Raw genomic sequence first — 22,106 nt, 5'->3', positions numbered from 1 at the left:
ACAACCGAAGGGTTCTCATCGACGTACTCTAGAATGACCTTCTTATGCTCTTCACCAAGGATACGCGGACGACCATTCTTCTTACGCTTCGCGAATATGCTATCCGGATTCACCTCATACTGTTTGGCCCATCTTTGAGCTGTACGGACATGGATACCTAACTATTTTGCGGCAGCTGAGGTCCCGCCATCGCACAGAACAGAAAGATTTCAAGACAGTGGAGGTGAAATTTAGAGGAGCTGGAGGGAAACAATCGATAGCTGCCAGGGATAGATCTGGTCTGTCTTATGCAAGAATGGAAGAACACCTCAAGAACGCTTTGGAGGTTATAATCTCGTGATAAATACGAAAAATCAAAACAGAGAAGACGAGACCAGAGCCTGCAAACCAGAAGAACTGGAAAAGAGAGTTCAGCAAAAAGTCGCTGAATTAAAGCAGAACTTAAAAAAAGGTCGACTTCCTCCCGGTATCTGGGAAATGATGGACAGGCGGGTTAACGTCGAATATGGAACGACCAGACCCAATCATAGCAAAGACTGCAGAACCTCGGTTGATCCTGCAAGAGTTTGTGAGATGATCATTTCGACGAAATCGGCGAGAAAACACGAATAATATATAAAGACGAGGAAATACGTCATCAAGAAAGCATCGAGGATGAACGCGACGTTGAAAGTTTCCGAACAGTCGATATATCAACTGCATCCATTACGTCATGATCTTTCGGATCATGATCTTCAAAAGATTCGTGATACCCTACATACGACAATGTGGTCTGTAACGGCTGCGGTTGTCCGTGCTACGATGATCCTACACTGCACGCAGGCTGAAACAGGTTTCGAGATAGCCGGATGGCTCCCAATAGGAGCAATTCGGGACTCATCGTATCTAAACGATCACGGGTGTATCGACATACGATCAGCTATATCTCCAGAACAAGGATTTGATCTTGAAGAGCTACCGCGATGGCAGTACAAAAATTACAAAGAAATCTCATGCAAATGTGGCAAGGTGGCAGACTCGTGAAGAAGTCAGCCGAATATATTATACAGGTTAAAGAGTCGGTGTACCCATAATTGCAAAGTGGTGAAAAAGTTAGCAAGGCTAGTAGCGACAACATCACCAAGGATCGGTCTCTTGGCGCCGTTGACAGGGTGGCACGAAAGAAAAGTCGGAACCAGGGTTGATCTTCTATTCTTGACGGAGTGTTTCGAGCTGGGAGCCCTCGAAGCCGGTCCAGAGTGACAAGACCAGCACAAGACCCTTCTGGACATCGGTATGAAGTGCCCAAAAACTTCAAAGGACATATTTTTGAAATGGAGCGGCACGCGCCGAGTGCTTTGCTCAAGTTGAAAAGCAACGGCTTTGTTACAGCAAGTAAGCAACAAAGAAAGGGTTATGCAAGTTTAATGACATTTAGATGCTAGGTACTACTGCCCGGAAGGGTAAGCCTGCCGTTTGAGCAAGCTGCCAGACTGGCTTCAGTTCCCTTTGTGCCCTGATACCTTTGTCGCTGATTCTTCCCAATTTTACACACCGTGTGGTATGCAAAGGAACTATGGTGCAGATCAAAAACAATTGTCAATAGAAGCCGCAACACTCCGGTCCTCTCCTGCACCACCAAAAAGAAACAACACCTTCCGCCTTGTTTCACTCCAACTGATATAGATTGACAATCGAAGAGTAACGTGCTTTTGAGCACTTTGAAGGACTATCAAATTTCCTCACTCTTAGCAACCCTAGTTTATAAGTCTCGTGTCACTCATCCTTTCTTTTTTTTTCTCTTTTCCAAACTTTCAGTTTCAACACGTAGTTTGCCCTCAAAGAAGTAAGCGTAACCCTACTTCGCTCATAATCCCTTTTTTCATTTTAACGTATAATACAATAAAATCATAGCTCAGAAAACCCAAATCGTACGTCACTCAAATCACAATCTCCAACAAGCGGGTCAACAAGAAACGAAAGCTGGATTCTTAGACCCATGATACCCCATTGTCATCTTCTTTGTCTCAATGTCATTTTATATGACATATACAAATCATGTGTGTGCAATATTGGATAGAATGAAGAGGATAGTTCCATGAGACGCTTGTGTTACTGTTTCTCAACGGTATATCAGTAAGATGCAGCATGAATATATAAGCGCGGTGAAAGAGCATATCGTTACGGGATGAGGCCTATAAGGCACGTCAGTGTAGTGCTCACGGAGATCGATGTTGCTCAAGGATTCGAATCCATGTGAGAGCAGAGAGTGCTATGAGCAAGCGCTATGTGGACGCCAGATGAAGCCAAGCTACATTCAGGGCCATTCCTGAATCGTCCACGCCACGCAACCCATACACAGCTGAGTAGTTACCAACGCTTGGTATGACTGGAGAGCCAGTGACGCTACGTGTCCTCCGTGCCCTGCAGTAAAAGAAAAAAACATAGTGCTTGTCATGCGATTCAGCAACAGAAAGATACATGAAGCGTACTATATTTCTTTATTGTCGCACTAGCTGGCCTCCGTCGGCTGACCCACAACGTGTTAAAAAGCCCTCACTGCTGGGAGAATAGGTGTTACTGATCAACCTTGCTTTTTGACAGGCTTTCAACCACATAAAGAAATCTAAGGACTATAGGATAATATATCTGGGGTCAATTCCCAAGAAGAGGAAAACGAATGAAACTTACATTTACCCCATTCGTCTGGATGGACGCACCGGCTAACCTGCCTAGAGGAAGATTAGTGTGCGCCTCAAGGTATCCGAGCAAAAACCAATTACTGAATCGGTAGCCGTGCAATTGGATAACAGCAAAAGCTGGGGAAGCGGGGGATACGTGCGGGCAAGCAGACTAAAAAGATAATGAATCAGATCTCGCAATAATCATAATCCCTTTTGGTTCATGCTTACGCGCCGAGTGAATGTGATCATCGGACGATGGAATTGCCTACAAATATGCATAGATCAGTTCAACGATCAATCTCTTAAGCCATGTCAGGTTACGTACGGCACGAAGTCTTGAATGAACAGAAGCTGAAGAAAAAACAGCTGTTCAAAAGCGATGGGTTTTTATTAGAGCTCTTTGAGACAGATGATGCAACTTGTTGTCACTCGCTTTGAGCAGTCCACAAGAGCAAGTTCTAGTACTATGAAAAGCAAAACGGCTCGCGAGATTGAACCTGTCCGTGCTGCATCGTGCTGGCGCCGTCATTTTTTTCTATTGTTTCCTGTGTGAGGATTCGGGCACATTGTGCGCTACAGATAAGACCGTATGGCGTGATGTTGTTGTTGTTGGTCGTGTAGGCGAGCGTTCCATCCGGTGAGTTAAGCATAATGGAAAGATCTCTCTCTGCTTTTTACACAGATGTAGTCGCTCTAGAAAGCGCTACGTATAGCTGTCCGTGTGAAAATACCTGTGTAGGCAAATAAATGGTGACTCTATCAAGTGTTTGACCTTGACTTTTGTTGATGGTCATAGCGAAAGACACTCTGACAGGAAATTGATGTCTGGGGAATGGGAATGGAAGCTCTTTTAATAGAGACTATGGTGCCTGAATTTTCCGTCGTCCGTCAGTCGCCCCAGCATCCCAAACTTTGGCACCTGCTGCTGTTGAATTCAAACCACCAAAATTCAAGCAAAATGAACTCTCGCTGCCCTAACACTCAGCTTCGTCCTTGTCCCGGTTGCAATGGAATATGTCGGCAAGCTGAGCAACCTCTTCACCTCTGTACACAACTTTTACAACGAAATCAACCCGGCAACCCTGTCCGGCGCTATCGACATTGTTGTCGTCGAGCAACCTGATGGTGAACTTGCTTGCTCCCCATTTCACGTGCGCTTCGGCAAACTCTCTTTGCTCATGCCGCAAGAGAAAAAGGTGTGAGCTTTTGACAACTGCCCTTGCTGTTAATACGATGCCGCTGACAGGTTGATCGTCTAGGTTGAGATTAAAGTAAATGGCGATCCTATACCGTACTTGATGAAGGTCGGCGAGGCAGGCGAGGCGTTCTTTGTGTTTGAAACCGAACACGATGTCCCAGAAGAGTTTCAAACATCACCTATAATGAGCGCTACTCAGGAAGAGAGCAAAGCCAACGAGGTACGCACTCGAACGCGGCACTGTGGGGAGACAGTGGGTCATGCGGCTCTGACAGATTACGTCGCATTAGGAACCACCTTACCTGGATATTGGAGAATCTAAGACTGAGAACAACAAACAAGGTATTCCAGCGGATGGAAAGTATCTGTTTAATATCCGGACCGGGAATTAATATATTGGAAAAAGGAGAAAAAAGTGAAAGCTCGGCTAGCAAATACGACGGATTCGATGACTGGGAAAGAAAGGACAAACTACATCTGCCTGCAGAGCTCCAGTCACCGAAAATGATCATTGAGGAGCAGGTCGATAAAGTCGTAACCAAGATCGATTCCTATTCATCTTCCCAAGATACAAAAGTCGATGATGCTCTCGCAAAATCTACGGGGGCGTTAGATATCTTGGAGCAGAGCCTGGAACCTATGCCAAAGAACGATGTTTATCAAATGGATGACGGTGGGACGCTCTTGGAACGGTGCATTCCCGAGGCAATTTCCAGCACAACCATTGCTAAAGAGACATTTGTGGTCCGCCCAGCCAATGGTGACATTTTCAGCACGTGGATGGATGTAACACATACGTCCGTGCGCATTAGAGATGACAATGACCAAGAAGGCAAAACACCACCGCCGCCGCATCATAGACGCGACCATGAAAACGAGTCAATTGTACTGGATATTGCTGGCTACAAGACAGAAGAAGATCAAAAAACTCCCGAGGAAATAGCTCCCGATGGTAACCTTGAGACTCCATTGCAAAAGGCGGAAACATCATCTATGGATAGCAGAGAAGAGACAGTGGACAGTCAAGAGCAGAATAAGGAAGAAAAGTCTGAAAGCGCGCAGAACAATGTGACCAAAGAAGAAAACACAAATGACAATATTGGCGACAACGGAAAAGCAGCATCCCAGAAAGCAGACATTCAGCAGCATTTGGAAGGACACATTCAACTAAAGCCAGGAGAGACGTACCGGATCGAAATGAGTTTGTGCGGCTTAAAAGCGCTTGGATCAGATGCAGTACAGAATGAAACTGTATTTAATGAGCATCAAATCACATACGATAATTTTGTTCACAATCCAAATGTACTCAATGATCGCCGGCTAGTCTTTCGACACAAAGGTCGCTATTATGCAACTGGCCATCGGGGATATCTGTTCACGTCGCTACTTGTTTTTCGGGGTCCGTTGCAAGACCATTTCGATAACGAACACGAAGAAGCAGATGGACGAACAATGTCTGACAGCAGAGATTCATATACGTTTGGGCGTGGATGGCGGCAATGGCTGAGTCGATCTTCTGTTGCTGCAGAGAGTGTAACAGCGCAGAATGGCAGCAAAGCAGAAACTACTGATGACCAGCAGCGCCAGCAACAACAGCAACAGCCCACTAACGAAAAAACGACCTTCACGACGACGACCAAGACTACATCGGTTGGTTGGGCGCCTGATTATTCGCATTCGGACGAGGCCGAAGCATTTCCTCGCAAAAACTATGCAAAGACCCTGCGACTCACATCAGAGCAGCTAAAGTCACTCAGTCTGAAGAAAGGTGTCAATACAGTGAGTTTCTCGGTCACATCGGCTATTCAAGGCACTGCCACCTGCGCTGCCAAGATCTTCTTCTGGGATTACGATGTGAACGTTGTGATATCCGACATTGATGGTACGATTACAAAGTCTGATACACTCGGTCATCTGTATACCATGATTGGCAAAGACTGGACGCACAGTGGCGTGGCCAAATTGTACACGGATATTCAAAAGAACGGTTACCACTTGTTATACCTCACCAGCCGTGCTATTGGTCAGGCCGATTATACACGGGATTATCTCAAACGAATCGAACAAGACAAATACCAGCTTCCTGATGGTCCTGTGATTATGTCGCCCGACCGCTTATTTACTTCGCTTCACCGTGAAGTAATCATGCGCAAACCAGAAGTGTTCAAAATGGCATGTTTGCGCGATGTTCTGCGACTTTTTGGCGGGCGAAATCCGTTTTACGCTGGATTTGGCAACCGAATAACGGATGCGATATCGTATAGCAGCGTGAACGTCCCAGCGTCTCGCATCTTTACAATTAATCCTAGCGGCGACGTCAAGTTAGAATTGCTGACTGGGTTCAAATCATCGTACATACACCTCAACGACCTCGTCGATCAAATTTTCCCACCCATCAATAAGAGTGTATCAGAAGAATTTAGTGACTATAACTTTTGGAAAGCTCCGTTACCCGAGATTGAGTTACCCGACCTACCTGCAGAACCAACTCCCACCTCACCGAAACCGAAACCAATTGTCCCCGATCCGACCACCACTTTACCTCCTTCCTCCGTCGTCGCAGCGGCCTCACCGCCAGAGCGCCGGCAGCGCGGCATTTTGAGAAGCTTCACATCACGAAGCTCTGCACCCGCAGCCGCCTCCACCCTTCGCGTCGCAGCGTCCAGCAGCACACCGTCGCTTGTATCATCTACCACTAAAGCAAGGAATTCATCGGAAGAAAGTGATCGGAAACCTGCTGCTGGTGGAACGGATACATCGCTGCTAGACAGCGGCGCATCGTCTGATGACCAACTTTCTCCCACTACCCCTCCTCCTGTGGACAGTTCATCCTCCAGCATCGTCAACAAGGTTCTTGGCGGCGTATTTTCTCGCACATTTGCGAGAGCGGCTTCTCCTCCTCCGATCTCGTCTGCACCTGCTAGTCTGCCTTCGGGTGGTGATAAGCTAGCATTGGATAGTGATCACGGCAACGATAACGACGACGATGGTGTCTACGAAGAAGCGGACGATGAGACATTCGATGCCACTCTAGATTCCATTGCAGATGAGATTGATATGGATAACATCCCGTTTATTTAAAATTCTTGTACAAAAGAGAAGAGTATAGAGAAAACCCCACGCAAAAATTTCCATGTACGATACTACTACTACCACTACTACTACTACTTTAAAAAAGAGATATCCTCGAAATATATACAGTAGATTACTCGTCAAAGACGGTGTTAAAAGTAGGGCTGAAATTGTCTGCAGAATGCAAGGCATCGCCAAGCTCCAGGTGGGTTTGCTCTGCCGAATGGACCGCAGTTTGTGTGTGATAATGATGTTGGTCAAGCATGGATTGATTCTCGGTGTTGTACAATGCATGGATCGGGTTGGGATGCTCTTCTTCACTTCTTACGGGCTGCTGCTGGTGGGCTTGATAAGCCTGTGGAATTGATGGAATGACAGTGTAGGACCGTACAGCGGCAAGCTGAGCGGGTGCGCGGCGGGCAATGATCATGGATCGAAGCATTGGCAGAGAGGTAGAAAGAGAAAAAGAAAAAAAAAGATAATTACAAGATGGTAGTGTCAATTTAGCTTCCCATTAAATACGCGACCGGCCGAGGGAGAAGAAGCGGGGGACCCACATGACCACGTTGTTCCAGGCCGACGAGTAATCACTTTTGTATTTGTTGCGGCTGCTGGGCGTTTCGTTCAGGAAATTTCTGTTGTAAGGGGGTTGCTTGTTATTTTGGCTTTCTTGGAATTTTCTTGCGCTTTGTCAAATAGAACCTTAAACCCCTTGCGACGACGCTCTTTTCTCTTTCTATTTTACTTATCAGCAGCAGCAAAGAAAGAATGAGTGGCTCAATGGAAAAATCACGCGCTGCTTTTTCTACATGTTAAGAGTCAAGGAACGCCTACGTGCAAAGTAAGCTCTAAAAGAGGGCTGAAACGCTTTTTCTTTACACAAACTATGTACATTTACTCATTCACTATTGATGGCATTGTTTTAGTGACACAAGTAATTGATTCTGCCCTGTTATCTGACCACAAAGAGATAACGCCAGCGAAACAACAGACGGTCGATCAAAGGAGATGGCGGTGCGCTTCATTGTCCATTGTGTTCGTGGAAAACGAGGATATCGATGTCGTCTTGCTGAATGTAAAGAGGAGCTGTTGCATTTAGAGATTGACGCCTGTTTCCTTGTGATCAATTAACTTTGGCTGATCTTTTGCACTTACTCATATGTGCCCTGCAGCCTGTATATTTTACATACACTTGATACGTGCAGTGTGCGTGTGTAAGCCAAGACCATGCATACCTACATTTTTTGTATGTAGGTAAGCTTTCCCACGCACAATTGACAACATCCACCTGGAACGCAGACTTTTTGCTAGATAAACTTTCTGAAGATGCTGTATCGTTGTACATGTGTCAAACGCAGTAACTTGGTCTTTTCGCAGCAAAGTCCCGGCAAACTGCTTATCAGGTACACAGCGTGCAGCATGCGTATGGTGCCCATCATCTCGTCAAAAGCGGATGCTTATGATCAATTCTGCTTGGATCGATAACTTTGTTGATGAAGATAACAGGAAGTAAGGAAATATGGGCGAGGATCTCAAGTGTATACTGTTTCAATCTGATACATGGATGGTATGGATAATCTGCAACGTATAACAACGTATTTTCAGAAAATCAAAAGTATTTGTAGCACAGTTTACGATGATGAAACGTGAATTGAAAAGCATGCTTCCTTGTTTTAAGCAATAGAAATAGTGGATAGAACAAAGCAGAATAGAACAGAAAATGCATTATGTCAGAAGCCTAATTGGCGTCGGCTCCTTCGAAATCAATAGGTGGGATGCGGTTGGAGTTTGATAATGGGTCGATTAACTTTAGTTCCTCTTTGATGGCGTTCCTGGCAAGACCGTCCAGTTCTTTGGTGATGCTTGAAAAGATTTTCTATAAAAGTGAATTGCCTTGCTTAGCAAACATCGTTCCACAATCTGTGGGCGTAACTACCTTGAGTTTTCCATCGCACTTGAGAACCAGCTCAAAGTACGAAGTGCTGCAAGCTTCAGGTGCGACGAGCAGCTTCTGGTATACTTCCACCATCACATCCGCTAACGTGAAGAACGTTTCCACATAGTCCAACTCAAATGGCTGCAGATCAGAAACAAACTTTGGATCAGCATCGTTATCATCGATGTCTTTATCCAACAGCTTACAATGTGAGGTACAATCAAATGAGTGTAATCTCCTGCATCTGCCCCGTTCGACTCATCCTTCCCTCGAGCTTTTCGGAATATATTTTTCTAGGTATCCATGTTAATAATATTTCATTTAATTGGTTGCATCAACAAAGAACAAGGCAACAAACCATTTTCTGCCTTGAGCTGTCATTTGTGTAATACTCGAATTCACTCAACAACTGAGTCAATGCCTTTACATAATCGGGTGCATTGGTGATATCTAAGAGTGCTCCCAGCGATATACCAAGAGTGTAGAAGTTGCAGGTCCTGCAACGGTGTATAAGTATACGGCGGCCCTGTTTTGTTTGTTCTATTCTGTGATCTTGCCTTCGCTGCATTCGTGAATTCGGGTATAGATTCGCCAGATCATTCTTGCTCAGCAAGATAGTGTTGAACCAGTGCGTGTTGCCCTCATGGGCTTTCCGCAAATATTTCAGCGTTGCTACGCGTTTTGACACAAGTTCGTTCAGGTACTCGTGAATAGACGGTTGCTGCAACGTGGGGCCAGCTCCCACGTGTTGCTGATTATATATTGATGAAGTTACCGACATTACGAATCAAAAGACAGGCGGGTAGTAGGGGCTAAAGAGGAGAACAATTGCACTGCTGGCCGCTCCAATGTGACACAAACGACGGACCTGGCTGGGCCGATCGACGCATGGGTCATCTCGGTTGCCTGGCAACGATCGCTCGCAAAGTTTGATGATGAATGCTCACTTCGAGAACTTTCTCTTTCAAATAGCTGTTACAGTTAATCTAGATCGGATCACGTAAAGCAGATACATACATCATGGATCCCACCGTGCCATCCGAAACGTGTGACTGTAACCCTTTGTCAATGCAACATTAATGTTGGCATGATAATCGATGTATTTAGCTGCATTGAGCCGTTACTGGATAATGGTCTGATCTGGAACACCTTGTGTAAGGAGTTTCGGGGTGGGTTGGGTAGGAAAGCTCCAGGCCTTGATCGAGATAACTCAGTAACCCGCTGATTAGCGGTCTGAACAGAAAGATTCCAGAACAATGTTATCAAGTGAGTAGCGAGCTTACAAACAGTTTTGAGTATTAGATGTAGTCTAGACCTTAGATAATTGTAATGAGGATGAAACAGGGGGGATATTCGGTCCTCAGGCAACGCTAATTACCTTTGAAATAGTTACAGAAAGGAAAGTGCTGTCCAAAGACGCTTGATCGTTTTCAAAACTAGTGCTATCCATAGCACTCGCATGCAAACGAAGCAATGTGTGCGATATACTTCCTAGTGTACTTTTGAAAGATAAAACAGACGTGTCAAATTTCCATGTTGTTGAAGCAGCAGGGATATATTGCCTGTCGCTGTTCAGAAGTCGGGAGAACCGTTTTGACTCTTTCTTTTTGGATCCTTCGACATGGCAAAGTCCAGCCCCAATAAATCGCCAGCACATGTTACTGGTTTTCGGCCAATTGCACCGTCCATTGCACCCCAGCAATCTTTCCCATCCCTTAAGCCAAATATTGAGCAAGAGAAACGCAAATGGCAGGATGTAGACGATGCAGCTTTCTCGAGTTTGACCAGTAAGTCCCATGTCAAGCCAGCTTTGTCAATATGTTCGTACCAACTGTTGGTTATAGATGGAAGTGACCTCTTTGCTAGCCTGAGTATTAGTCCTATAGGTAAGGATGGGCCCTTGTATCATTTAAAGATAGCCGTATGTAAAAGCTAATTGCTTTTTAGCGAACAATGCGTTCAGCAAGGAAGGTTCTCCCAATCAGGTAACGTTATTTTCTACCACGTCGTCCTATATACGGACAGTGGCGCTAAAAAAAGAGACATCGATAGAACCTGACAAATGAGCAAAAGCAGCGACGCAAAGAGCAGAATCGAGCGGCACAGCGAGCATTCCGCGAACGAAAAGAACGATACGTGAAAGAGCTAGAAGCGAAAATCAAGTTTCTGGAGGATGCGCATACGACGAGTCTACAAATGGTCCAGCGTGAGAACGAGGAACTGAGAGAGGCACTTAAAAAGACGCAAGCCGAGCTATCATCATTCAAAGATGCTGCAGAGTCTGTAAATACAGCGCTGAGGAAGCTGCGGGAGAGCGGTGTCGACGTGCCGGAGATCAGTGTACCCGGAGTAAGCGAGAGAGCATCTAAACGTATGATGCGTGTACCTTCGTCTGCAGTTGCTTGCATCCGCGACAAGGACGGTGTATCGTTCTGCGAACGGCTCAAAGACGAGGTATGCTCGTCAGCGTACGTGCAACTTTTATCGGAACCTCTGTTTGACGAGAACGGATTCCTCAACGCGGCTGTCACTGAACATCCGGTCCCTATCGTTACTGGAAGTCTGCCAGAGAGTAAAATATTGTCATCTATCCCGTCGCAAGATGTTGCCATGAGTTCACCGTTAACAGATTACTCCGTCTTAGACAGCGAACAACGAGAAACACAGCTTGTACCATGTCCAAAGGTGTGGGAACGGCTATCGGAGCACCCGAATTTTGATAAATTCGACCTAGATCAGTTGTGTGAGGAACTCAAGAGGAAAGCAAAGTGCTCTTATGACGGGCCAGTCTTTGAAGAGAAGGAGCTTGCGGAAGTAATACGTAAAATGGAAACAAGTCTAGAACGGTGACCAGCATTTTGTAATCATCCCGTTCTTAGTCCTTTTTTCCCATTTGCTTCCCGCCTAATTGTTTACTCTTTTATGCAATGCGTTATCCCGAGTTAGCTCTCGCTGCATACAAATAAATGCCGCATGCCAAGTACAGTTTGCAAGTCCAAAAAGGCAGCAACTCTATTTCTCTTCTTCTTTCCTTTATTATTTCACTCTCACACACCTGTATTCTTCCTGTTGAGGATGCTTCAGATTGACCACGCTAACGGTGGTGTCCCGTCTTCGCCGTGGCAACGGTCCATACCGCCATCACCGCCTTCTTCCACAACAACAGCACCAACAACATTATCCTCGCTTGCATCAGGTCCAAGGCATGATATGCATCAAGCCCGCCATCATCGAGCACCTTCACCGCCTCCAGACAGATCACGTAGCAGCAGGCCAGCGTCGCCCAAACAGCGATGTTATCCTCCCGGTCCACTGCCGCCGCTGTTGTCACCATCATCTCCAGTCCCGCTTTACAACATTTCATCTCCACCGCCAGTATCTACCGCCGCTGCCGGCGGATCAACAACACCTGTAATGTACCCGCTTTACTGTTACTATCCTCCGCCCCGACCTCCGCACGGAGGCTGTACAAGTCCTCCTCCTCCTCCACCACCAATGATGATGATGATGGTTCCGGGCGTCGCCGCAGTGAAGCCAGTATCTCCGCGTCCGGATTATGCCATGCGCCGCCCATCACCGCCTCGAACCAGGATCCACGATGACGACTTGCCACTATCAGCACTAACTAGTAGCAATGCCAGTAGGCTCAAAAGTCCGCCGCCTCCGCATCATCGTCGCCCAGCGAGATCAGGCGATAATAATCACAGGCAAAGCAGCAGCACGAGCGTTAGCAGCGCGGCTACAAATAGCACAACAGCGACGACGACCAAAGGAGTACCGCCGCCGAATACCAGGGGTCATCACAGTAGGCAACATCAGCAGCGACAACCTCAGCAACCACCGCCTCCGCAGTGGCAGCAACCAGATAGAAAACCGATGCCCCTAAAGCAACAACAACAACGAGTACTACCTCCACCACCACGAACAACGCCGAAGGTAGCAAGATCAGTATCGTTGCCATCGACACAACTACCACCATCCTCGCCTCAGCGACAATCCACCGCTAAGAGTAGTAGCACCACACCTCCCGAAAAGGAAAAGAAGACAACCTTGGCTGCGCGTGCGCGGCGGTGGTTCTCCCTTACTCGGTCAAAAGACCGATAATCATTGCGTGCTACTGTTGTGCCATGTACATAGCCCTGTGCCGTTGTCGCATGAAATCATCTGGAATGAACTCCCCAACCCACCCAAAAAAAGACATTAAAGATCTGCAAAGAAAAAAGCGACCTACTGTTATTACAGGGTTGCATCATTTCCCCAACATTATTTTACATCATGGTCAGATGCTACACATTGACACCATTCAAAGCCTTCTTCTCTAAACATCAGCTCTTTTTCAACCGCGTGGGGTGAGTTGCTATAATTTGATCAGCACATGGACAGAATTGAGTTTTCACAAACTATGCAAGTAATACATCCTCCATTTATATGCTTTCGAAGATCGTATAGGAAGAGTCTTGAACTATCATAGCAAATACCCTTGATATGATATAGTACACTAACTACACTTTAGAGACAGGTGACTTTACATGTATTTTCAAGTTCTACGGAAGCAGCCAGACATTTTTCTCTGTGGCTGCAGAGTGGTTCACATAGAGCAAGAGTAATAATACATATCCGCTGTAGAGATATATTACTCTCTGGCCTAGCAACTGAAATAACGCAAAGTTATCAGCTATCACAAAAAGAGACACGGGACAACAAGGATAGCAGCGATGATGAACGGGAAAGCCAGTCCATACGAAATTCTTAAATTTTAAACGATTCTGATAATATATGAAAACATCATATCCAAAACTGGACACCATCAATAACTTGTCTGGAGTGGTAAAAATTGTCCATCATCGAGCTTGCTTATCACGTAAGCTTTGTATGTATACGAACGTCTGCAAACTCTCCATACAATACTGTTGCAGATGTATATATATTCATAAAAAGATAACAGCTTGCTATATTACTATAGATTCGACCCTCCAAAGATGGGAGCTCAAGTATCTCAGGGACACAGCACATTGTTAGCATGGCAGCAGTATCGACGATTGATATGTTAACCTGCGGACACAGTCCAGGTATTCGAAACTCACATGAAATCGCAGAATTCCCGACGGCTGACTGATCAGTTTTACCATATTGGGCGCGGGCTACTTATACACTTTGTCAGCGAGCGCCTCACGCTTTATATACCCTTCTGGCCACGATCGACATGTCGGCTAATCAGCAGCAGAAACAGGCTAGACGGCGGCTGAGGCAACTGGGCAGAGCCCTGTCAGAAACTCAAGGCGGCTGGTCCGACTCTGAAGAAGACGATCTTATTCACGAAGGTGCTGCTATCCCTGCTGCATAACCTTACTTATTCCCTTGCCTCTCACACTACACTGTAGTTAATGTCAAGTCGGTGCGCATCGGCGATGTCGTTATGCCAGTTGTTCCAGCAGAGAACCCTGAACTCGTACCCGAGGTAAAAGGTCCTTTCTACGAAGGCTCTCAGGTAAAAAGAAAAAAAAATGAGGGACGGTTTTAAAACGATCCGCTTACTTGGATTTTGCCACAGGAAATATTGCGGCATCTTCGATGGTAAGTCCCTCCCTGTCTTGTGGATATTGTACTATGCAACTAATCACCATTCATGTTGCTACAGGATTATGCAGAAAGATAAGGTACACATACGCGATAATTGTTATAATGGATTGTTCCAAATCCTAATAGAATATGTATAGCTCGGTCAAGATATTTTCCTCATTGGTCCTCCAGGTCCTTTGCGAAGATCTTTGGTCATGAAATATGCAGAAATGACCCAGCGCGAGTATGTAATGTTTACAAACTGATTATTTTGCGGATACTAACGGAAACCGGTTGCAGAATTGAATACGTTGCATTATCAAAGGACGTTACTGACGCTGATCTCAAGCAGCGTCGTGAATTGAGCAATGGAACATCGTTCTACGTGGATCAGGCAGCTGTCCGTGCTGCCATCCATGGCCGTATCTTGGTTCTGGACGGTATCGAAAAGGCAGAGCGCAACGTGCTTCCAATTTTGAACAATCTCTTGGAGAATCGTGAAATGACACTCGAAGATGGACGATTTTTGACCACCAAGGAAGTGACAGGCTCTTCCTTGGGCTATTCAAAGTTTGAAAAAGTGAATGAACGATTCCTTGTGTTTGCTCTCGGTAAAGCATGATCTTCGATAGTAAGGAGATATATACTTATCACTGCTCAAATTAGGTCTCCCCGTACCGCCATACATTGGTTATCCCTTAGATCCGCCACTTCGCTCTCGCTTCCAGAGTCGAGATATTAGAGCACCAAGCTACAGCACTCAACTAGAACAACTTTTATCACTTACCAACAATAAGGCACCGCGAGATCTACTAGAAAAGCTCATCTCTGTGAGCAAAGTTTTGAGTATCCAGCGCGATAAGAGCGCGACTAGAGAAATTGAAGTACCGGAATTCCCAATGACGGTAGATAGTCTGGCTACACTTTTGGCGTCTTTGCCGCACGTACACCCTAGATTCCTAGTAGACTTGCTATACCCCTATCCACTGCTTCCTACATGCGACCTTGAACAGCTAGGCGTGATCGAATCCGCATACAGACGTTTCGGTATTCGAGGTCGAGTCATTGAAGCTCACGAGGAAGTGAAGCAGACATTTTCTGGATATAAACTGGAAAACCTGCAGGCCCGCGAACCGAAGCTTTCCGTTGACGAAAGCCACTTGATCAGCCACGCTATTGCTACATTCTCGCATGTGGAGCAGCAAGCTGCTCTCGGGCTTCCGATCGCCTGCGGTCCCAGCCCGTTCAGCCCGGCCGAATTCTTTGTAGAGACACCTTACCACCGCGAGATATTCACCTCGATGGTGCTCGTGCACGCCGGTGGTCGTGACATTTGCTTGATTGGTACACACAAGGGCGTAGGCAAATCGGCGCTTGTCCGACATTGTAAGTGATCGTGCCACAGATCCCCACGGAACATCAAAGTTTACCCCGCATTTCTTTTTCTTTGACAGTTGCACGGAACCTTGGTTACACAATCGACTACATTCCACTGTACAGAGATATGTCTTCCAGAGACCTGTTGCAGAGACGCTCCACAACACCTTCAGGAGACACTGTGTGGGAGGTATGGTCTACTTGGTTTATATGTCTTGGCGTTTATTTCCTCACAAAACATTGCACTTTGTCAGAACTCTTTGCTTGTTGAAGCAGCTATCCACGGTCACTTGGCTGTACTCGATGGCATCGAAGCGCTTTCTTACGGAACACTCAATACTCTTCAGCGCCTCGTGAGTGAACGCGAGATGCAGCTTCCCGACGGAACACGCTTGGTAAACGCACATCGATACGAGAAGCTCATGAAGAAGTCCAAAATGAGCATAGAGGATTTAGATGCCAAACGCCTGATCCCTATTCACCCATCTTTCCGCATCATTGCACTTGCCAGAGCAGGTGTTAGCGGACAAAGTGATGCTAAAGCTGGTGCATGGCTCACCGCTGAAGTCCTCTCCATGTTCCACTTTATCGTCGTTGACAGCTTGCCTTCTCAAGTAAGCACCAGCGTATTGTTATCTCTAGCGGCACATTACTTAAAGTTGTCTTAGGAAGAGCAGTTGGTACTAGAGACTCTGTCACCAGGTGTGAATGAAGACAAGCTAGGACAGTTGTTGACGTTTGCCAGACGACTGCGTCGCGACACGGACGAAACCGTCAGAATGCTGTCCAGCGCTCTTTCCACTCGCCAGCTGATCCGTATCTGCCGTCGCTTGGCTTACTTCCCAGACGAGAATCTTTACAACGCTGTGCTCAAGGCCGCACTTTCTCGATTCATGCCTGTGGCTGCAAAGACTGCACTGCATGAGTTGATGATTGCGAACGGCATATATCCTCCAAAGAAAGATACTCCCATTGACGAGGTAGTAAACAGTCCATCTCTCACACAGACACAAGAATTGACTTACACTATCATCTAGCTCACGATTGAGGTCTTGCCTTCGAAAGAAAACCCTCAGCAAGTCAAGATTGGAAACGTTACCGAACCTGTCTTCCAAGGAGGCGATCCAATGCTGATTCCGAACATTGTGTTCCATGAAAACCCTGCACACACTGAGATTCTGCGAGAAATGCTCAAGGATTTCCAGCTCGGTGACCACTTGCTGCTGATTGGTAACCAAGGTGTAGGCAAGAACAAGCTCGCAGACTACTTTTTGCAGCTTCTGCGACTTCCCAGAGAATATATCCAGCTTCATCGTGATAGCACTGTTCAGAGCTTGACGACAACGCCGGCCATCCGCGAGGGTGTGCTTATCTTTGAAGATTCACCTCTTGTAAAAGCTGTGCAGCACGGTACCATTCTGGTCGTCGACGAGGCCGACAAGGCACCGACCTATGTCACCGCCGTCCTCAAGAGTTTGGTCGAGGATGGTCAGATGGTTTTGGGTGATGGAAGACGCATCGTTTCCAAAGAGTCGGATGTCCAAGAGAACGATCGATACATTCTTGTCCATCCAGTAAGCTATTCTTCTAGGAGATGTTAACCTCATACAGACGCCTCACATGTTTCTTTTTTTCTCTTAGAATTTCCGGATGATCGTGCTTGCCAACAGACCTGGTAAGTCGAAGCTGTTGCAAAGATATCTTACAGCGACTGACCGTGTAATCATTTTAGGCTATCCTTTCCTCGGTACATAATCGCATGGAACTATTTTGCAGGATGTATACTAAATATGTTATTCAATCAGGAAATGATTTCTACCGAGAAATTGGTGATGTTTTTAGCTGGTACATATCTATCTTTACATCCGTAACTTTGATACCACTGACGTAGATTCTCTTCTTCTCATATAGCCACGCAGTCGATAACCCTGACAAGGAGTCGGAGGTAACAGATTATTGTCATTCGATTGACAGTATTGTCGAATCTAACGCTATGCGATTTTAGCTCTACCTCTTGCGTAAATACGGTCCCGGCGTATCAGAAGATCTTCTTGAAAAGTTATCGAGTGCATTCACGGATCTTCGAAAACTCGTGGATGAAGGGTGAGCACACGTTGCAAACACCGGGATGAAAACTAGACTTTGTTGTAACCTGCTTGTTTTAGCCTTATCTCCTACCCATACTCTACGCGTGAGCTTGTCAACATTGTCCTCCACTTGCAGGTTAGTAAGAGGCAATGAGGAAATTTTGGCACTAGGTGATTGGTGTCTAAATGTTGTGTATATTTGCCAGAATTATCCAGGCGAAGGCATTTCCAAGATCATGCAAAATGTTTTCGATTTCGATCAGTACGACCAAGCATCCAAGGAGCTGCTTATCGAGATCTTTGAAAAGCATGGTATCCCTATCGGTCTCGAATCCGATTTCAGCATGAATCTAGGTGATATCATTGAATTGGGAGAACCGATCCTAAGTGAACGATGGAGTCGTGTGCAGCAAAGCAAGCGTTTGCAAGCTTCGATTGAGGCCTCTGAAATGGCCATTCGAGTAAGTTATCATCCTATTTATTACGTGACATTTGCTTACGCTCGACAAACTACAGGGCGGATGGGATTTGGAAGTCGGCAAAAAGATCCGTGCACTAGATCGCAAGGAAAGCCGATCCATCGTGTTCTCGGAGCTACTTTACAACTTTGAAGTCCCAACTCGCGGCGAAGCTTTGGACATTGCAGCTCTCGACGATGGTTCGCTTTTCGTTGTGACTACCAATCCAGTCACCTTGCATCGAATTGATCCAAGACACCAGAACGTCGATAGCATTGATCTGTACGAGTACTTCCCGTTGCAAAGAGGCAAGTCAATCCTGATATTTGCTTCTATTAAGTCGCTAACATGGATCTGCAGCACCGCCTCGTCTTCGTATTTCTGTGGTTCGCGTCGATGGACTTGTGAAATATCTCACATTGCATAATCCTTCAAACAATGAATTGCTTTGCTGCGACTTTAACAAAAAGACGATCATGTCTGTCGTCGTAAGTAAAAACATGAGCTCATTGTTGTTTTTCTATTGCACATGAGACTTACATGTTCATGCACAAGCTGCGAGGAATGGAGCCGGTCAAATCCATCATGTGCAGTGAACTTGCATCCATCGGTATCCTTGGTAAGCTAAATATTTAAACCCTTTCACTAGCTGCAAGGTGACTGACCATAAGCTCTGCAATGTAGTATTTTATCAAGAAGACCAAAGCAACATTGCTGTCCTTGACTTCAATTCCTCTAAGCAATTTACGATGACTTTGCCGACACGCAGTATGTAAATGGTTAATTTAAGATACTTCATATCCATTCTAATACACTCTTTCCAGTCAAGCAGCTGTTTGTCATTGAACCCAGTCTGTGGTTCGCAGCTGGCAGTCGCGACGCCATGACCTATGCTGTGTACCCTAAGCAAGGCGAGCTGATCCCGTCAATCCTTGAACCCGTCCAAGTGCTAGGCCAGAACGGTCAGCCTGTAGGCGAATTAGCGACTATCTTTTACCACGAATTTGCGCAAGTATATCCGATCTTTCAGATATTACGCAGCATTTATACTCATACTTTCGTCATCTGTAGACCTGGTTGCAAATTCGCTCAAAACACCAAGCCCACCAAGTTCGGAAGCGTCTTGCAAGGATGCTCTTTTGAAAACTTTATCAATGGAAACGGCCAAGTTGACCTCTTTGCGTACCTCAACCGATCCATCCCCGAGGGCACCGAGGCACCTGCTCGCATCAAGGGCAGTGCACTTTACCTGACTCGATCGCAGCAGCTTGCTGTTGTCCATCCACCCACGGTAAAATTTATTATTATTCTTTGCTGTGAATTTTGTGATACTGATCAAGCACACACACAGGATGGTCGCCCTGAAACTTGGCTCGATATTTTGAACCCTGGCCGGCATCAAGTCTGGAGGATCAAACTGCCGCTTGCTGATTTGAGCAGCACCGAATCGTAAGCCATATATATATATATATATATATATGTATTCTTACCATCCAGACTTGCAGCTCTAATCTTTTCGATAACTACAGTGAATATCCTGTCGCAACATTTGCACGTTTCCAAGTAGAACGCCACGCTGCATCCCTGTGTGAATTACCTAATGGTAACCTCGTTACTATGGATAACAGCGGTGTTGTCCGCGTGTGGCAGGTCCAGGCATCCGAGTTGCACAAAGCTGCACAGACATGGAAGCAGATGGTGGGAGTAGACCAGAAAGTGCTTTCCATTATCTATGAAACAGACAAGGTAACAATAATCACCTCTGCTGTCTAACGCCATAGTTTGGTAACAATTTTCCAATTTCATTAATTTTCTAGGAAGAACAAGGCAATGCAGTTGAAGGTGTGCCCGAGGGTATCCCTGGAGAGAATGGTACTGGGCAGAAACGACAGCAACAAGGCAAATGCAGCGGCGAGGGGTCTGGCGAAGGATCGGGCGGTCGTCAAGGTACCGGCGACGGCGAAGGAGGTGAAGGTGGTGGAGGCGCCAAGGGCGGCGGCTTCAATGGTTCAGGCGGGAACATGAACGAAGAAGGCCGCGAAGAAGCGACTTTTGAGGATATCAACAACCTGAAACTTGTAAGTTTCTGCTAGGATGGTTGTTGCACGCAGCTTGACAATGGCTTACAAATTCATTGTCCGTTATCAGCGCACCGCGAGCGACCAACCGGAGCAAGTTACTGAAGCCCAAAAGTAAGATAAGAACATGGCATGATTGGAACGGGAGCGTCAGGAAAAGTTTTAACAGGATGGGATGTTTACGTACAGGGAAATGCACGCACAAGCTATGGAGAAGATGTTGAGTAAATTAGATATGACACAAGGCGATTATAAGGCATGTGCCCATCCGCGGTCGGTTTCGCGATACATGGGCTAATCTTGCAGCTTTTAGGTGTTTCAAAAGTACATGGAAAACATTCGACGCGAAGTCCGCGAGCTCCGAGTTATTCTGGAGAGTGTCGAGGCAAAGAACAAGGAACGAGTCTGGCTCAAGAACCAAGCTTCAGGCGATTTGGATGATACCAAGATGTACGTAAAAAAAAAGATGTAGTCTAAACTGTATATACCCAGTTCTAAACTCTTTGTTAGCATCGAAGGCTTAACAGGAGAACGCTCTATTTACCGCAAACGCGGCGACGATGACCCAGAGGTCGGTCTCTTCCAGGACAAGCCGAAACGCATGAACTTTGTGTTTGACTTGTCTGCTAGGCAAGTATATAAGCATAACAGAACCTGGGCTCAAATGCTGTATGTGATGTTAACGCTTCCTTCCAACAGTATGTTCCGCTTCAATACCCACGATCGACGACTTGAGCGCTCGCTCGAAGTTGCTCTCATGTTGATGGAGTCCTTTAGAGGATTCGAGCACAAGTTCGCCTATCGAATCATTGGACACAGCGGCGACGGTGCCAACATTGAGTTTGTCACACCTGGTCACTATCCCAAAACCGAGAAGGAGGAATTTGAGATTATCAACAAGATGCGCGCTCATTCTCAATATTGTTTAAGCGGAGGCAAGTAGATAAAGATTCTTGAAGAAGCTGCACGCTGCGACCGGTTGGAGCTCACTGCTGGGTGATGATAGATAATACTTTGGGTGCTGCGTCTCACTCTGTCAAGGAAATAGTTAAAGAAGAAGCCGACGATTATTTTGTAGTTGTGCTGTCAGATGCAAACATCTCTCAGTATAATATCCATCCTCCAGATATCGCTCGCGGTAAAGTTTGTTGCTTACATTAAATAACTGCAATGTATCTCATTCAACTCGCTGTAGTCTTGAAATCTGACGATAGAGTTACCGCACAAATGATATTTATCGGATCACTTCAAGATCAGGCAGAGCAGTAAGTAAAAGTGCTTAGTCAACAATAGCTTGGGGCAGCAACTCAAAAACATTTATAGATTGAAAAAGGCATTGGGTAGCCAGGCTCATATATGTGCCGAAAACAAGGACCTTCCAAAGATTATGAAAGCTTTATTCTTAGCATCCATGGTGAAATAGACTAGCTTGACATCTTTGTTGTACCTTCTAGAGACAATAGAGAACGACCTGGTGACACAAAGTTTGCGGGTCATCAATACAGCCTCCATTGTCCACAGTCCCGTTTCGTAAGACCGTTACTTGTCTCCAATAAAATGCCAAAGTATTGTTTAGAGCAGCGCGGCTTTGAATGAATGATGTGAGGACCCGTTTCATTGTGATATTCTTGCACGATAAAGGATATATAGGTTTTACGAAAGACTGCGGCCAGGCTGC

The 22,106-nt window shown here is 46.0% G+C and overlaps 8 protein-coding genes across 8 annotated transcripts; 4 read left to right on the top strand and 4 right to left on the bottom strand.

Annotated features, from left to right (window-relative positions):
• Positions 1-705: 705 nt before the first annotated feature.
• VTP01DRAFT_10663 (uncharacterized protein) lies at positions 706-1,271 on the bottom strand (the record flags this gene model as incomplete). Its single annotated transcript, XM_069379050.1, has 3 exons — positions 706-753; positions 812-919; positions 1,068-1,271. The coding sequence occupies 3 exons, from the start codon at positions 1,269-1,271 to the stop codon at positions 706-708; spliced, it is 360 nt and encodes a 119-aa protein (XP_069239063.1).
• A 1,209-nt stretch (positions 1,272-2,480) lies between these two features.
• On the bottom strand, positions 2,481-3,457 carry VTP01DRAFT_10662 (uncharacterized protein; the record flags this gene model as incomplete). The annotated part of the gene is made up of 5 exons (XM_069379049.1): positions 2,481-2,612; positions 2,671-2,832; positions 2,892-2,928; positions 2,989-3,014; positions 3,395-3,457. 5 exons carry the CDS (start codon positions 3,455-3,457, stop codon positions 2,481-2,483), a joined length of 420 nt encoding a protein of 139 aa, XP_069239062.1.
• A 213-nt stretch (positions 3,458-3,670) lies between these two features.
• On the top strand, positions 3,671-6,942 carry VTP01DRAFT_10661 (uncharacterized protein; the record flags this gene model as incomplete). Its single annotated transcript, XM_069379048.1, has 4 exons — positions 3,671-3,859; positions 3,923-4,081; positions 4,152-4,203; positions 4,268-6,942. The coding sequence occupies 4 exons, from the start codon at positions 3,671-3,673 to the stop codon at positions 6,940-6,942; spliced, it is 3,075 nt and encodes a 1,024-aa protein (XP_069239061.1).
• Positions 6,943-7,066: 124 nt separating this feature from the next.
• Positions 7,067-7,375, bottom strand: VTP01DRAFT_10660 (uncharacterized protein; the record flags this gene model as incomplete). The annotated part of the gene is made up of 1 exon (XM_069379047.1): positions 7,067-7,375. The coding sequence occupies one exon, from the start codon at positions 7,373-7,375 to the stop codon at positions 7,067-7,069; it is 309 nt and encodes a 102-aa protein (XP_069239060.1).
• A 1,296-nt stretch (positions 7,376-8,671) lies between these two features.
• Positions 8,672-9,650, bottom strand: VTP01DRAFT_10659 (uncharacterized protein; the record flags this gene model as incomplete). The annotated part of the gene is made up of 5 exons (XM_069379045.1): positions 8,672-8,809; positions 8,870-9,010; positions 9,076-9,162; positions 9,228-9,366; positions 9,427-9,650. 5 exons carry the CDS (start codon positions 9,648-9,650, stop codon positions 8,672-8,674), a joined length of 729 nt encoding a protein of 242 aa, XP_069239059.1.
• Positions 9,651-10,490: 840 nt separating this feature from the next.
• On the top strand, positions 10,491-11,719 carry VTP01DRAFT_10658 (uncharacterized protein; the record flags this gene model as incomplete). The annotated part of the gene is made up of 4 exons (XM_069379044.1): positions 10,491-10,656; positions 10,714-10,755; positions 10,817-10,854; positions 10,922-11,719. 4 exons carry the CDS (start codon positions 10,491-10,493, stop codon positions 11,717-11,719), a joined length of 1,044 nt encoding a protein of 347 aa, XP_069239058.1.
• A 225-nt stretch (positions 11,720-11,944) lies between these two features.
• Positions 11,945-12,973, top strand: VTP01DRAFT_10657 (uncharacterized protein; the record flags this gene model as incomplete). Its single annotated transcript, XM_069379043.1, has 1 exon — positions 11,945-12,973. One exon carries the CDS (start codon positions 11,945-11,947, stop codon positions 12,971-12,973), a length of 1,029 nt encoding a protein of 342 aa, XP_069239057.1.
• Positions 12,974-13,889: 916 nt separating this feature from the next.
• VTP01DRAFT_10656 (uncharacterized protein) lies at positions 13,890-21,851 on the top strand (the record flags this gene model as incomplete). The annotated part of the gene is made up of 36 exons (XM_069379042.1): positions 13,890-13,938; positions 13,990-14,190; positions 14,251-14,357; positions 14,421-14,443; positions 14,508-14,526; positions 14,587-14,672; positions 14,729-15,039; positions 15,095-15,814; positions 15,883-15,995; positions 16,060-16,419; positions 16,474-16,785; positions 16,843-17,379; positions 17,447-17,480; positions 17,538-17,552; positions 17,611-17,650; positions 17,717-17,750; positions 17,811-17,908; positions 17,971-18,028; positions 18,099-18,353; positions 18,409-18,658; positions 18,711-18,838; positions 18,906-18,969; positions 19,035-19,118; positions 19,175-19,358; positions 19,422-19,641; positions 19,702-19,799; positions 19,856-20,096; positions 20,168-20,428; positions 20,499-20,542; positions 20,618-20,684; positions 20,742-20,878; positions 20,939-21,058; positions 21,128-21,363; positions 21,435-21,566; positions 21,624-21,693; positions 21,752-21,851. 36 exons carry the CDS (start codon positions 13,890-13,892, stop codon positions 21,849-21,851), a joined length of 5,808 nt encoding a protein of 1,935 aa, XP_069239056.1.
• Between the last annotated feature and the right edge of the window lie 255 nt (positions 21,852-22,106).

Source organism: Rhizomucor pusillus, assembly GCF_041956525.1.
Source record: "Rhizomucor pusillus strain CBS 183.67 unplaced genomic scaffold VTP01scaffold_9, whole genome shotgun sequence".
NCBI lineage: Eukaryota > Fungi > Mucoromycota > Mucoromycetes > Mucorales > Lichtheimiaceae > Rhizomucor > Rhizomucor pusillus.
This window is presented reverse-complemented; position numbering and strand designations above follow the sequence as displayed.